This window comes from Malaclemys terrapin, chromosome 16 (assembly GCF_027887155.1).
Source record: "Malaclemys terrapin pileata isolate rMalTer1 chromosome 16, rMalTer1.hap1, whole genome shotgun sequence".
Classification (NCBI taxonomy): domain Eukaryota; kingdom Metazoa; phylum Chordata; order Testudines; family Emydidae; genus Malaclemys; species Malaclemys terrapin.
Window position 1 is genome coordinate 33,160,125 of NC_071520.1, and position 15,830 is coordinate 33,175,954.

At 43.9% G+C, this 15,830-nt stretch overlaps 1 protein-coding gene across 1 annotated transcript; it reads left to right on the forward strand.

The window, feature by feature from the left end:
* Positions 1-20: 20 nt before the first annotated feature.
* HSCB (HscB mitochondrial iron-sulfur cluster cochaperone) lies at positions 21-13,337 on the forward strand. The gene is made up of 6 exons (XM_054006637.1): positions 21-280; positions 499-595; positions 2,336-2,425; positions 3,439-3,583; positions 9,304-9,351; positions 13,158-13,337. The coding sequence occupies exons 1-6, from the start codon at positions 48-50 to the stop codon at positions 13,247-13,249; spliced, it is 705 nt and encodes a 234-aa protein (XP_053862612.1). The 5' UTR covers positions 21-47; the 3' UTR covers positions 13,250-13,337.
* The last annotated feature ends 2,493 nt before the right edge of the window (positions 13,338-15,830 follow it).

Here is a 15,830-nt window from a genome sequence, read left to right on the forward strand (position 1 = left end):
CGTTAGCTGGTCTTGCGGGGGCTGCTGGGAGTTGTAGTTCTGGCCCGATGTGGGCTGCGCGGAGGGGTCAGCTCTGCAGGGCGCTGTGGGGTTCTCAGGCTCCGGCCGCCTTTTCTCGGCCCCGTAGTGCAGAGCCCGGCTCTCTCCCCGTCCCACGCTGCTGGAGTTGTGGCATCCCTCTCCCCGCTCGCGGGGGGCAGGGGTTGCCTCGCTTCTGTCCGGCCTGCCAGGCCCTGCAGCCCCCGGAGTCCCAGCCTGACCTCTTCCGCCTTATGGGCTGGTGAGGGGGGCTGAGAACCAGGGGTGGGGGAGGTTAGGACTTGAGGGGAACCTGGGGGTGGGGGAAGGGCGGGAAGGTTTGAGTGGGGCTGAGAACCAGGAGTGGGCCTAGGAGGTTGGGGTGGGGGTGGGGGAAGTTAGGGCGTGAGGGGGTTTGGGGGGTGGGGATAGTAGTTGGCGAGCTGTAGCTCTCATGCTTTCCCACTTCTCTCTCCCCAGCGATCGCTCATTCAACATCAGTGTGCAGCAGCTGCAGCAGCGATTCCGGAGCTTGCAGCGCTCCCTACACCCTGATTACTTCAGCCAGAGACCCCAGGTTAGGAGTTAAGGGTGATGAAGACTTGCCATTGGGCCTCCAGGCATAGGCCTTGGTGTAGGAGAGTTGTCTCTTTTTCCAGTGCAAGTCACCCAGGCAAGGGACATGGTGACAACTCATTGGCAGCTCAACAAGTTCATTTATTTGGGAACTAGCTCCCAAATCTGTGTATTCGCATGGACTGAGTACAGGTGGGGGAGGTAGAATCTAGGGTTCTCTAATCAATGCCCCTGACTTGCTCAGAAGCTTCATATACATTCCTAGTTTGCACTGCAAGTTCTCTGTCTACGAAATTGAATGATTTTTGCTTGAGGTAGAAAGAGAGTTGGTTTTATTTTATTATTTGGAGGGGCTAAAGTTTTTTTTAAAAGTTGCTGTCAAATGTGACTTTAAAAAGTACTTTTTTTCCGTAACTGAATTTGTCCGCCTCTAATAAAGTGAGATAAACAAGATTCTATTCCAAATTCAGTTTCTTTTATTAATGAAATCCCTAAAATTTGGGGAGGAGGAGGAAGCCCTTCACACCCCCCAGGCTGTCTGCACCCATTCTCTCACTTGTCCAGTGCTTGAGGCTTATATCAGTGATGTTTGGAGGATGTAAAGTGTACTTATTATGGTGAATCAATGTCATTCTGTAATCTTCCCCTCTTCCTCTGAAATAGTGTCTTTTGGGTCCACCCTGCCACTGGAACCTAAGGTCCAAATTTTCAAACACTTCCATTAATTGATTCTCTCCATTTTTGGATGTCTGAGATTCCAGGGGCCAGATTTTCAAAGGTGGTGAGAATACATACTTCACTTTGAAAATGAGGCCCCAGGAGTATGTTTGCACAGCAGCAAGCCTCCCAGCCTGGGTTGACAGATTCAGGTTAGCACTCTAAAAATATCCGTATAGTCACCACTTTGAAGTTGTGGTTCAGGCTGAAGCTCAGGCTCTAAAGCCCACCCTGCTCGCTAGCTTCAGCACTTGAGCCACAACTTCAAAGCACTGTCCACACAGCTATTTTTAGAGCACCAGTTCAAGCCCTGCTGATCCAAGTGTGAACCAGAGCTGGGAAGCTCACTGCCACGGAGTACGTAGACATACCCTGGGAGTCCCAAATTATGGTTTTTAAGTTTGGGTCCCTTTTTTGGAAAACTTTGGCTTGGTTGTTTGGAAGCATCTTCTGCAAATACAGACTATGCCCAGCCCTGCTTAGTGTGAGATTGAAGAGGTCAAATTACAAGTTGGTCTAGCTCAGGGGTTCTCAACCATTTTTTCCCTGAGGCCACCCCCAACATATTATAAAAACTCTGCAGCCCACCTGTGCCACGACAACTGCTTTTCTGCATATAAAAGCCAGGGCCTGTGCTAGAGGGTAGCAAGCAGGACAATTGCCTAGGGCCCCACGCCACAGGGGCCCCCGTGAGTCTAATGCTTCAGCTTTCTGCCCTGGGCCCCAGTGAGTCTAATGCTGGCCCTGCTTGGCAGACCCCTTGAAACCTCGCAGTCCCCCAGAGGGCCCCAGACACCTGGTTGAGAACTGCTGGTCTAGCTGAAGAAAAGCAATTGCAGTGCTGCATTTAAAAATAAAGAAAAAAATTAAACTTTGATCACAGAGGTAACAGATTTTGAACTGTTGTACTGTTCATATAGTAATTTTATTTCTTCACTGCTGATTAAATGTGGCATGATTTGGCTTTTATTGTAAATATGGCAATTCTGTGTAATAAAAATATTTCTGGATCTTCTGTTGACAGAAAGAGCGGGACTTTTCTGAACAACACTCTTCCTTGGTTAACAGAGCCTACCAAACCCTTCTAAGTCCCTTGAGACGTGGATTGTACCTAGTAAGGTGTCTAATATGTACTGCAATATCACACCATAACCATGCAGAGATGACTGTAGTTTGTTACAGTATAAAGAACCAAATCTTGTGTACCTCCTCCACTGCTTTCCCACCATTCATGTGCTTTCACAAGAGAAAACAGGAATCTTTGAGACTGAAGGAGGCCAAACAGCTCCTCTGTCCTCTGTCCTCTGTCCCACCGAGAATCATAGAATACCAGGGTTAGAAGGGACCTCAGGAGGTCATCTAGTCCAACCCCCTGCTCAAAGGAGGACCAATCCCCAGACAGATTTTTGCCCCAGATCCCTAAATGGCCCCCTCAAGGATTGAACTCCTAATCCTGGGTTTAGCAGGCCAATGCTCAAACCATTGAGTTACCCCTCCCCCTGTTAGCATCTTGACTATGGAATAACTTTTTTTCTTTTATTAGTTTTATCACTGTAATCTCACTAAGGCTATGTCTACACTAGAGACCTTACAGCAGCATAGCTATACCAATGCAGCTGCATCACTGTAAGATCCCTCATGTGGCTGGTCTAAGCCGACGGAAGAGAGCCAACATATTAAACCATCCCCAATGAGCAGCAGTAGCTACGTTGGCGGGAGAAGCTCTCCAACTGACATATTGCTGTGCACACTACCACTTATGCTAGCAACATTTATGTCATTTGGGGGTGGGGGTTTTTTATACCCCTGAGCAACATAAATTTTGCTGCCATAAGTGGCAGTGTAGACATGGACTAATAGTCTGTCGCCCATCCAACAGATTAATTATCTCTGAGCAAAGATGTACCTCCTATACTTACTTTAAGCCTTGTCCCTAACAACTCCCAGTGCCCATTTGTGCATTAGCCAACTGCTAATTTTGGAGCTTGTCTACACAGGGAGTTTTTCCTGATGAACGCCACATGTAGATAAACTCTTAGTGACTTGATATTTTGGAAACTGGTTGGGATTGAAATACAGATCTGACAGCAGCAGATATTGTGAGCCCATTGTTTTCTTCTTCACCAGCTGGAGCTGAATGGAGTGGAACTGGCAAAAGGGACAGACAGTGACATAGATGTGGAGTTCCTCAAGGAAATCATGGAAATCAATGAGACACTGGCAGAACTTAATAATGAGGCTAAAATAGAAGAGATTGAAAGTTTCATTGAAGGTGAAGTCTAGACTTGTCTAATGTATAGAAATAAGTTACAATGCTATATTTTTCTATAATGTGAAAAAGGCTAGTCTCTCTAATTAAGGTGATGTAATTGGGGGAGGGGGCTGCCCCATAGCACCTCCTGCTGCCTGAGCATGGCACTGCAGGTGCTCCCTGCCCAGGGCCCCCTAAGAACACCACACAGTTCAAAAGGGTCTAAAGCAAAATTCCCCTGTTAAGGTTCTACTTTATTAAATCTAAATAAACTGGAAATAAGTCCCTCCTTTTGATAGCAGGGTTTGCACAGCCCTCCCCTGTCGGGCCTGTATTTCTTAGTCTAGCCTGCGATCTCTCCACTTGGGCCCAAGAGTGCACAGCCCTTCTCCTTTGGCCCTATAGTTCTCTGCGTCCAATTCAGTCTCTACCTTAATCTTCTACAGCACTTACCTGCAGCCCCTTTTCTCCAGCCACCTGCAGCCCCTTTTCTCCAGCCACCTGCAGCCCCTGGGCTTCTGTCCTGCGGTTTCTGTTTCTAGAAGCACATCTTCCAAGCTCCTTGTTCTAGAGAGCTCTCCTGGAAGATGCTATGTCTAGGAACCCTTTATCAAGCTTATTAATAAACAGCCAGTCAGTCACCAAGGGATTTAGTTGGTTCCAGATGGGTTTGAGTTGGCTCATTCTCTATCACAGGTAGGCTGGTCTGTAACTCCCCTTAAAGGGTCAGCTCTGTGACAGGAGGAAGTTAAGAAAATAACTTTTCCACATTTTCCTATGTTTTTCATCATTATGTTGAATAGGACAAACTTTAGTCCATGTCCTTGTTTTTATTTTGATTGCTTTAGATCCGCTATCATTGTGTCCTTCTATTTTGCATCCCCTGCACATTTGTACACCTCTGTGTTCTTAATCTAACACTTACCCCTATAGCTTTTCACTTGTCCCCTTACCTGATCTGTATTTATCTTTTTATGTTAAACTGCAGTGTCCAAACCCACTGAAACAACAAGGGGTCTGGTGGCACCTTAAAGACTAACAGATTTATTTGGGCATAAGCTTTCGTGGGTAAAAACCTCACTTCTTCGGAGGTATAGAGTGAAAGTTACAGATGCAGGCATTATATACTGACACGTGGAGAGCAGGGAGTTACTTCGCAAATGGAGAACCAGTGTTGACAGGGCCAATTCAATCAGGGTGGATGTAGTCCACTCTCAATAATAAATGAGGAGGTGTCAATTCCAGGAGAGGAAAAGCTGCTTCTGTATGAGCCAGCCACTCCCAGTCCCTATTCAAGCCCAGATTAATGGTGTTGAATTTGCAAATGAATTTTAGTTCTGCTGTTTCTCTTTGAAGTTTGTTTCTGAAGTTTTTTTGTTCAATGATAGTGACTTTTAAACCTGTAATAGAATGACCAGGGAGATTGAAGTGTTCACTTACTGGTTTATATCTCTTGCATCTGAAGAAGTGAGGTTCTTACCCACGAAAGCTTATGCTCCCAATACTTCTGTTAGTCTCAAAGGTGCCACAGGACCCTCTGTTGGTTTATGTATGTTACCATTCCTGATGTCCGATTTGTGTCCATTTGTTCTTTTGTGGTGGGACTGTCCGGTTTGGCCAATGTACATGGCCGAGGGGCATTGCTGGCACATGATGGCATATATAATATTAGTGGATGTGCAGGTGAATGAGCCCTTGATGGTGTGGCTGATGGTGTTGGGTCCTCTGATGGTGTCGCCAGAGTAGATATGGGGACAGAGTAGGCAACGAGGTTTGCTACAGGGATTGGTTCCTGGGTTGGTGTTTCTGTGGTGTGGTGTGTAGTTGCTGGTGAGTATTTGCTTCAGGTTGGGGGGTTGTCTGTAAGCAAGGACTGGCCTGCCTCCCAAGGTCTGTGAGAGTGAGGGATCATTTTCCAGGATAGGTTGTAGATCATGGATAATACGGTGGAGAGGTTTTAGCTGGGGGCTGTATGTGATGGCCAGTGGTGTTCTGTTATTGTCCTTGTTGGGCCTGTCCTGTAGCAGGTGATTTCTGGGTACCCGTCTTGCTCTGTCAATCTGTTTCCTCACTTCCCCAGGTGGGTATTGTGGTTTTACAAATGCTTGATAAAGATCTTGTAGGTGTTTGTCTCTGTCTGAGGGGTTGGAGCAAATTCAGTTGTCTCTTAGGGCTTGGCTGTAGACAATGGATCGTGTGATGTGTCTTGGATGGAAGCTGGAGGCATGTAGGTACGTATAGCGGTCAGTAAGTTTCCGGTATAGGGTGGTGTTTATGTGACCATCGCTTATTTGCACTGTAGTGTCCAGGAAGCGGATCTCTTGTGTGGACTGGTCCAGGCTGAGGTTGATGGTGGGGTGGAAATTCTTGAAGTCCAAGTGGAATTCTTCAAGGGCCTCCTTTCCGTGGGTCCATATGATAAAGATGTCATCAATGTAACGCAAGTAGAGGAGGGGCATTAGGGGACGAGAGCTGAGGAAGCGTTGTTCTAAGTCAGCCATAAAAATGTTGGCATACTGTGGGGCCATGCGGGTACCCATAGCAGTGCCACTGACTTGAAGGTATAAGTTGTCCCCAAATCTAAAGTGGTTGTGAGTGAGGACAAAGTCACAAAGCTCAGCCACCAGGCTTGCTGTGGTCTCATTAGGGATACTGTTCCTGACAGCTTGTAGTCCATCCTCATGTGGAATATTGGTGTAAAGTGCTTCTACATCCATGGTGGCCAGGGTGGTGTTTTCAGGAAGAACACCAATGCATTGTAGTTTCCTCAGGAAGTCGGTGGTGTCTCGAAGCTTGCTGGGAGTGCTGGTAGCATAGGGTCTGAGGAGAGAGTCCAGATAATCCTGCTGTAAGAATGCCAGTGCCTGAGATGCTGGGGCGTCCAGGGTTTCCGGGTTTATGGATCTTGCGTAGCAGTTAGAATACCCCTGGTCGGGATTCTGGGGGTGTGTCCATGTAGATTTGTTCCCGTACTGTAACTGGGAATTTCTTGAGCAGATGGTGTTGTTTCTTTTGGTATTCCTCAGTGGGATCAGAGGATAGTGGCCTGTAGAATGTGGTGTTGGAGAGTTGCCTGGCAGCCTCTTGTTCATAATCAGACCTGTTCATTATGACTACTTAGCCCAGCACAGTCTCTCACCATAGTCAGTGTAGTATGTTGATTGCAATGGATTTTTTACCTTCAGTCCATTTGGTATGATGTCCATCTGTTTGCATTTGGAGAGGAAGATGATGTCTGTCTGTATCTGTGCAAGTTTTTTGTTGAGGTTGATGGATTTCCACTCCATACAGCTAAATTTAGTGCCTTGCATTGTGTCAAGTATCAGGGGGTAGCCGTGTTAGTCTGTGTTAGTCTGTATCTAGATACAGACTAACACGGCTACCCCCTGATACTTCAAACCCACTGAGACCTGCAAAAGCTGTAAACACAAGAGGGCATCAAACATGTTTAAAACCCAGCAAAACAGACAATCAACTCAAGCTTGCTTTTAGAAGTGTGTTCCTTCCCCCTCAACCCCAGACTATAGCAACATTTAGGTTGGCACAACAGCAATGGCCTTCTACAGAAAGATTTAGCAGTAAAGATGAAATTTCATACAGAAATCTAACCTGGCCTCAGCAGACTTGCACAATATCAAATTACCAAGTTCTGCCTTCATTTCCACTGAAGGTTTCTATTGTCATGTATGTGGACTTCATACTCTATCTGCCTTAAGAATTCTGCTTACATACATTCAGCATTGCATGACTGCTCCCCTGGTATCTATGAAATAGGACTTCTTTTGGGTTCCTCTTGTTTTATGAAAAAGAAAGAGGAGCAGTATATCGGTTTAGGCACCAGACACTATGTCAGTCAATCTCCAATTTCTCTTTTGTCCTTTCATTGTACCAATTTTCTCTTAAACTACTGGATAGATTTTTTTTTTTTTTTAAAGAAGCAATTTTCCTATTGTTTTAGTCTACAGAGAACATAAATATCATTACCTCTTCTCTATTTTTTTTTTAATTGACCTCTCAGTTCTCTTGTCCCAGATGAATACGTATACATAGTGTACTAGAGATTGTCATGGGCGTCTGGATACCGGTTTGTGCTGGTAGATTGAGCTGCAAAACTACTTGCATTTTCTCCACCCAAACTGCAAACAAGATAACTTACACTGCTTGCCATGGTGCCCCGAGGAATAGGGTTCCTTTTTATAAACAATCTAAAAAAGACTTTATTAGTTCAGCTTTGCTAGTCCGATGCAGGTGTGGTCACAGCTTGTTATGATGGCTACCTTTTCAAAGCAAATATTTTTTCTGTTAATGTTATTAACAGAATTTTGCTTTTTACAGCAAAATTCCATACATGGAATATCATGAACAAAATTTTACTAATAGGAAATGTATCTAGTGCCTGTTATAATCTATTTAGCGAGTTTCTACCTAGTTTGGCAACAAATAAATATGCATATAGATTTTTGAATAATGGTTTAAACGTGTTTTAGGTCATGTTGCCTATAAAGAGAAATATATTATTCAGTGTTTGAAGTTGTCAGAATAAAGAGTAATGGGTTAGTGTGAAGGAAGTATTCAGCGTGGAGATTGAGAAAGGTGTTAAGACTGATGAGGGAAGTAATTCTTGGCTCCAAAGAGATAGTGGAGCAACACAGAAGCCCAAGGAGAGCTTAGAGAAGACATTTAGGAAAATGGTGTGGGGAGCACTGCTGTGTGATGCAAGAGCTCAAACGGGAAAATCTTGGGAATTTCTTCTTGCTTGACAATCTATCACTCTGTGACAGAGAGACTTTCACTGAACTCCAGCAAGCATTGAAAGTTTGAGGGCTTGTCAACTGTGGAGAAGTACTAGGTGGATGATGGTTCAGAAGAAGGATAGTTAATAAATTGGAAGGTTACATAGTGATGAACAGTCTGAATTTCAGGTGTCCACAGGAGACACCAGTGCAATCTGATGAAATGAAGATGTAGAGTTTGAGTACAGCAAGTCTCATCTACTGAACAAAGGAGAGGATAGTCTAGCATGATATGGTACATGGTAGGGAGCTGTTAAAGGTGCTCTGCTCAGAGGGACCTGAGTCACTCAGAAAACTTTTCTCTAAATATTAATGCCAGTCACCATGACAAGAGAACATATATACTATAACAACACTGTCACCAGTTTCAAAGAATGTTTTAAATCACTTTATGGTAAAGCATGTTAATATGGAGAAAATGTAGCAAAGTATTTGGTTTGAAGAGACTTACACTTTCACCCACAAAGTTTTTAATATATGGTAACTGTGTATTTGGGAGAGTGCTGTAAGCGTGTCCTCTCATCCTGCCTACTTTCTCCATGAATGTGTTCTAGGTAGTGGCCAACCATCACTTCAATGATGAAGTATTTTCACACTTCCATTCTGCAGGGTTAATGATCCTGGCTGCAAGAAATAATAGCAATTGTCAGTATTGTGAAAGGGTAAAATAAAATTCAGAGTGCAAGCTGAGATTTTAACCAAGCTACTAGCCCTTAAAGTTTGTGATGACATTAGTCTCCCTATTTACACTAAAATTCACTTGCTTGATTTGGTGCTAAACTGTTTAATAGCTAGTGACAGAGCAAAACAGTTAGCAACAACGTTATTGCAAAAGTGCTGGCAGCATATCTGTTTCCCAGCATGAAGTCATAATGCAATGTTATTGAAAGTGCTCAGTCAGCATATATACAGCTTTGAATAAGACAGTGTATTTTTTGTTTTTTACAGTTAAACAAGAAGAATTGACCAAGGATGTGAGCAAAGCTTTTGAAAGAGGTAGTGATCTCAATCAGTTACTTCTTGAATGGTTTTACTGCTATAATGTCAGAGTAATGAGTGCTAAAAACAGCATGCTTTGGTCTAAAGTATTTAGTGAACTACAGAATTCAAGTATCATTCACTGCCTTTAAAAATAAAAAACTTCCAGAGACCAATGGGCAAGCCAGTACAGATCCCAGAGTACTGATAACAAGCTTTTAGCAAGATGACCTGCTCAGTGAGCAGGCTGCTGTGTTTTGCACCAGCTTGTCTCTGAATAGTTTTATGATGCATCTCCATGTAAGATGCAAACCCTGATGGCCATTGTCCTTCAGTGAAAAGGACTGAAATTACCTCCACTTCTCATCACCACCTCTTTTCCTTAAGCTCACTGTCGTCATGTCACTATTGTCTGGGTTAAGTCTCTGCCATCTTACTTTCATCCATACCCCAATTTTAGACACTGGCTGTGGCACGGAACTACATTCTCTGAGTCAAATGAGAGAATACTGACAATGTTGCATCCCGTGCCTCCTGGCTAACTCTCCTAACAGCCCCATATGTACCTTGAAGCCTAGCAGGGTGACAAAATGGTACTCTTTGGGACCCCACAATTAACAGCCGTTTGGGAAGAGGAGCAATTACGAACTTGCCTCAGCAAAATGCCAGTGAGATCTCTCCAAGAAAAAAGAACAAAGCCACTGAAGAGCAGCCTTCTCCACTCCTGCTAGGGTCTTATGATTAATGGTATCATAGGCAGCTGACCGATCGAATACCACCAGCACGAACACCTGATATTCATCCATCTCCTGGAGAAGATAATCAACCACGGCAGTTTCTGCCAAGGCCAGGTCTGTGCTCGCATTGCGAAGTGTCGAAAAGATCAAAAGCATTCTAGATAGTGTGAGCAATGTCTCGCCACAGCCTTCTCCATAATCTTACCCAACATGGAATACAGGTCAATAATTAATTAGATTGTCAGTGTCAATTGATGACTTTGTGAGCAGTGTGCACTAATGCTCCCTTCTAAGCAGGATGCTCCCTGCTGTCACAGAGAGGCAAACAAGGGACCCACTGTTTCCCCACTGGCCTCCACCTGTCAGATGCTGCTTCCCGGTAGTCAGGCCTAGTGGTTGGAGCAGAGGACAAAGCTGGATGTAGGGTTGACACTGGGCCAAGGGTAGTACTGGAACTGAGATCTAGGGACAGCCATGGTCAGAACAGGAATCTGTGTCTGTAGATAAGTCAATCAGGTCTGTAGCCGGAGTCCAGGTATATGACAGAGGTCAAAGCCAGATGGTTCAGACTCGGGTAGGAGGGGGCCAGGAGGCAGGGTAAGAACTGGTCAGGAGTAGGCTGGGAGTCTAGAGAGTCTAATACACTGTGAAGCAGCAGAAGTGTTACAAACTGGGTAATGCTGTTGCACAGAGTGATTTGCAGCTCTGGTGGGATTGGAGAAATACCTGAGCCTGGAGGTCATCTGACCTAGGATCTGCTCAGGGATGGCTGAGTAACTGCAGGCTCTGTGGGAAAGGTAATTCACTGCAGTGTTGCCACATGCCTGAGTGATGGCTCAGTGCAGCTTTGTGGGAGGAACAGCTGAGTGAGTAGCCCTGGTTTGGCTGCAGGTTTGCCTCACATCACCTGCCAGGAAGTATGTGGATCCAAAACCCTGCCTGCAAGACGAATCTCTCTCACCATCTTCAGTACCTCAGTGAGATTCATTGCCTGAAACTACCAGCCAAGATGAGGCCCTTGTTCCCTCAAGATCTTGTTCTGACACCAGGGAACAAGACCCCAGCCCTAATCTGATCAATCTTGTCTGTAAAACAACAAGAAATTTCCTCAACAGAAGAAAGTCAGACCAGCTACTGAACTCACTATCCTGATTTAGCAGACTATCTATAACCTGGAATAAACCTGCTGTCCAAGATTTTGCAGATACTCTGGTAGAAGAAAATAACTTGTTCTTGCCAAACCTTCATGAAACAGCTGTTGAGCCTCTGCATGAGATTTCCACCACTGGCATGCTAGCTGTATTCCTTTTGCTTAATTTGTTGCAGGTCCTGAGTAAATCAGGGTGACTGTGAGAATGAAGCTAGCAAAGAGGGCACCTAGAAGAATTGTCTTCCCTAATCATCAAGATGGTGGCCTAACAATGGAACAAGACTCTCTAGAACCCTTCTAGTTCCATTAATCAGTAAAGACAGACCATTCAAAGAGGTGTCTCACCCTGACAGGAGAAATGAGCCATAGGCAGTAACTGTTGGTCCATGATGTTAGTTTAAGATTCAGTTGCTTAACTTGCAGCCCCAATCCAAAAATCCGGTCCAAAGAGTGGTCATGTCTGTGAGTTGATCCAGTTAACTACCTTCAATAGGCCCATGGCTCTCATGATGTCCAGGATCTCCTGACCACCTCTGAAGATTCATCACCTACATGAAGATTGCTCTCAGTGATTTGAATCCTTCCCTGTATTTCCATTGCCAATGGGCTGAGGCATGTAGTCCCCTTACAAAGGGACTTGACAGTGCAGCAGAGCCAGTGGTACACTAAAATCAGTCCCACCTTAATCCCATCTGGGGCTTGCATGCTAAATTGACACATACTCTGTCAGATCCAGTTTGGAGAAGACTTCCTATAGTTCAGGTGGGATGTAATCAGCACTGCCACGCTTTCTCCCTACTGACCATCCTTGGTTCATGATATATATCTCTTCCTCAATATAATGCTGTCCTCGGGAGCCAAAAAATCTTACCGCGTAATAGGTGAAACTGCGTTATATCGGGGTAGAGGTGTACCAAACATCTAACTGGTAAAAGCTGTGCCAGAACTCAGTCATCTACTCCTGTGGTCTCTGCATCCCTACTCTGCCAGTCCCACTACCATGGAATCAGTGGAAAGAAGAATTCAAGATCCTCCTTATGTCAGGGCCCTCTCTCATCCCAGGGTACAAACCCTTTCATCTACCCTGTCTCAATTGTAACACTTCTCTCAACATTATAATTTTTCTTGGTCTCTTAGACCAGAGGCTGCCCATATTTCCAATTCCACAATCCCCCATAACCAGCCTCCTTCCCATAAACATATGCCTATAGGTACCTTACTATGGGTTTCCTATTGTAATGATTACCTGCCCTGCTGGCCTCACATCAGTGAATGAAATTGCTTTAACTACAACGTATTATTAAATCCTTCAACATAAAGGATCCACTATTAACACCACTTAAAAAAAAATACAGAACCTGAAGGCATGCTCCAGTGCTGGCTGAAAGAGCTCCTGTTACAGGCAGAGCCCTTCTGGCAGTGGTGGTGGGATGGAGCCAGTCTTCATTGTAGCAGTGATTCCTAGCCAGGCTGCTGGATCTTACTCCTGTTATGTCTGTTACAGTTTGTAATGGAAATAGTCCAAGCATGCCTCTGATGCCAGTCTTACAGTTTGATACCTAGGAGCCTAATGGTTCACTGGGTTTTTTTTTGTTCCTCCTTCTCAGAGGAGTTATTGGGAGGGCTCTACTGTTGCATGTCTTTTCCCCATTCTTTGTACACCTTGTCTTTTTAGATTGTAAGCTTTTGGGACGAGCCCATTTCTTACATTTGTTTTGTAGAGTGCCATTGTAAAGGGGCCCCAATCCTGACTGAGGCCTCCACTGTTGCAACATAGGTTTTACTGTGGTACTCGTGGTATTTGGGTTTTTTAAATTCATGTTTAGTTTTGTTATTGATATGGCCATTTTACAACAACAAAATGTTTTAAATTAAATTTCTAAGCTGAAACAGAGACTCCATCCTTATATAAACTTCAGTTCTTTGTTTCATTTCAGATGATCTTCAAGAAGCCAAGAAACTTCTAGCCAAAATGAAATACTTTGAAAACTTGGAGGACAAGGTGAAGAGCAAGAAGAACCCTTCCTGATATCACATTCTTTGCCATTAAGATCTGATCCACTTTTGATTAAAGTAGTGATTGGTAGTTTCTGATTCAGGAACTAAAAGGAGCACAACCATTGTGTGCCTCTTGATTTTTTTCGGTCCTTTCTTACCTATGAAAACAGAAGACATCCATGTACTATCCAGTGTCATTAGATGGCAGTCTTGGAAGTGGAATGTTGCTGGCAATGACCCTGTACTCCTCAATTCCAACTGCTAGCTTTGTGGCCACACTCCTTACTCTCAATATTTATACCTTCTACCTATCCCTAGTGGACAATAAATGAGTATGCAGATCACTCTTGCTATTGGGATTTAGTCAGGGCCTGATGCTGCTGTCTTTAGACAAAACTTCCACTGACATCAAAAAGTGTTGCCTAAGTAAGGCGTTAATGCCCACTTTGGTGGATTTTCCCATCTCCTTACCAAACGCTCACAGCCGTGGGGAAAATAGTGCTTGTTTATAGGAAAAGTTTTAGCTAAGATTGCTCACTGGAGAGTTTCTTGCAGGACCTGGAGACAGATGGTAAATACTTTCTCAGCTCTACTGAGGGCAGAGATTATTCAGGGTGGGAACGCATTTGCCTCCTTCAACCAGTGAGATAGTCGCTCTTACCTTGTTTACTACCACTTTGATCAGGATGTGTTTAATATCTTACTTTTGCATGAATCTAGCAAGAACCTCATCAAACTCTCCTGCTCAAAGCTGCCCTTATTTCCTTTCACATCACTGTGTGTTGGTGAGGCAGTTGGAAGGAGTAAGCAAAACTGGTGATTTACGTGTACTTTGTATGTTGCCTTGTAATACTTAAACTAAACTCTTGGCCAGCTCTAGCAGTGCACTGAACAAATAGGGAGAGATGTATTTAGTCTTTTTTGAGACTCTAAACCAGATAGGACCTTATTTCACACAAGAGTTGAGTTCATGGCAGGAGATATATAGAGTAGAAACTAATTTCTCTGTATATTATTGTAAAAACAAATGATTAAATTATTAGAATAACTTCCTGACAAGCAATAAGAACACAGCGGCTTTGTCTGTTAGCCTTTTTCCCTAAAACTTCCCATTGATTTTACTCTTTAGGTCTATGTAGAGAAGAACCCAGCTGCCTATGCTGTTTTAACCATCATGTCATCTAAGCATGTTCTGGGTAGATCTAGACAAGAGTGGTTAAAACGCTGACATCTCTACAGTAGTGCTCCTGCTATTATATCACTTGTGGAATTGCACCAGTGGTAGCATCCGTTGGAAACAGCCAGAGAGCACATAAGTTACAGCTCCTATAACAGATCCTTATGAGGTGAGGAAACAAAACAATCAAAAGGGAATGTAAATGCTGTAATAAATTAAGACTTTTGGTGTTTTAGTTTTAAGGGAAATTTAAAATGTGAGTTCACTTTTGATTCAAAATGCTAGCTGGATAGCCCTGGTGATTAAACAAAGGACTCTTCCACACTACAGGTACAGTATTGACAATTCAAGCTATACATCGGGGTAGTCAATAGGTAGACTGCGGGCCCAGTCTGGATCACCAGATGCTTTTGAATGGACCCCAAAATCTTTTTATTTACTTATTATTGTTTCTATTATTTTCTTTTCTGGAGTCTGGATCTTGACCAAGAAATTTGGACCTTGAAAAAATAATTAGCTGCCCTTGCTATACATGGTCTTCCTGTGCTGTCCATGTTCCCCAGTCCTGTCTTGGAATGACCCATCTCTAGGGAATGAGAGAAATGTTCAGTTTCTATCCCAAGTTGAATTTAGGCATCTCTGCTGTAGATACCATTTATTGCCTTTTGTGACCAGGTATTTTCATCCACCAGGAGCCAGACTCAGTGAGACTCAAATTATTTTCACACAGGTCACCAAATAACTGTTATGGTAGGTTGTTTTTTTGTTTGTTTGTTTGTTTTTAATAAAAAAATAAAATATCGAGGCTGGATTTCAACCAGTAATACAGGGAGGCCAGTTACATCCTGATCCTCAATACCATTCAGTCCTTGTAATTCATTTTATCATGAATCTAAAAAAGCATATATATAACTTCTTACCTACTACCTTCATTCCAAGGGGATTCATTGCTTGTGTCCATGTTGTGCTGTCACAGAAATAGGACTGTGTAGGAAAGCCTCAAGTAGGCTGGGGCCTGTCAGAGGAATTAGTCTTGATGGCAGGAGGAGGAATGTTTTTATGTAGTAACTAGAACAGGGGTTCTCAAACTGTTGAGACCCCAAAGTGGGTCAGAACCCCATTTTAATGGGATTGCCAAGGCTGGTGTTGGCCCAACAAGTCTCAAGCCCAAGCCCCACTGCCCAGGGCTAAAGTTACATGTCCCCCCGCCCAAGGGCAGAAGCCCTTGGGCTTCAGGTTTGGCCCTCCAACCCCACCCAGGATGGCTCAGGCAGGTTTGGTCCTCAGTCCCCCCTCCTGGAGTCTTGCAGTAATTTTTGTTTTCAGAAGGGGGTCACGCTGTAATGAAGTTTGAGAACTACTTTCAATTAGCAGTAGGTTTGCATTCACTGTGGCCATTCTTAAATGTTCAGCATTCTAATATCACATTAAAGTT

What these genes read in the sequence shown, in the direction of transcription:
- HSCB (XM_054006637.1), top strand. Translation starts at nt 48, where the DNA reads ATGTGGGCTGCGCGGAGGGGTCAGCTCTGCAGGGCGCTGTGGGGTTCT. An exon ending in ACTTCAGCCAGAGACCCCAG is followed by an intron (nt 596 to 2,335) that starts GTTAGGAGTTAA and finishes TTCTGTTGACAG; the next exon opens with AAAGAGCGGGACTTTTCTGA. An exon ending in TGAGACGTGGATTGTACCTA is followed by an intron (nt 2,426 to 3,438) that starts GTAAGGTGTCTA and finishes CTTCTTCACCAG; the next exon opens with CTGGAGCTGAATGGAGTGGA.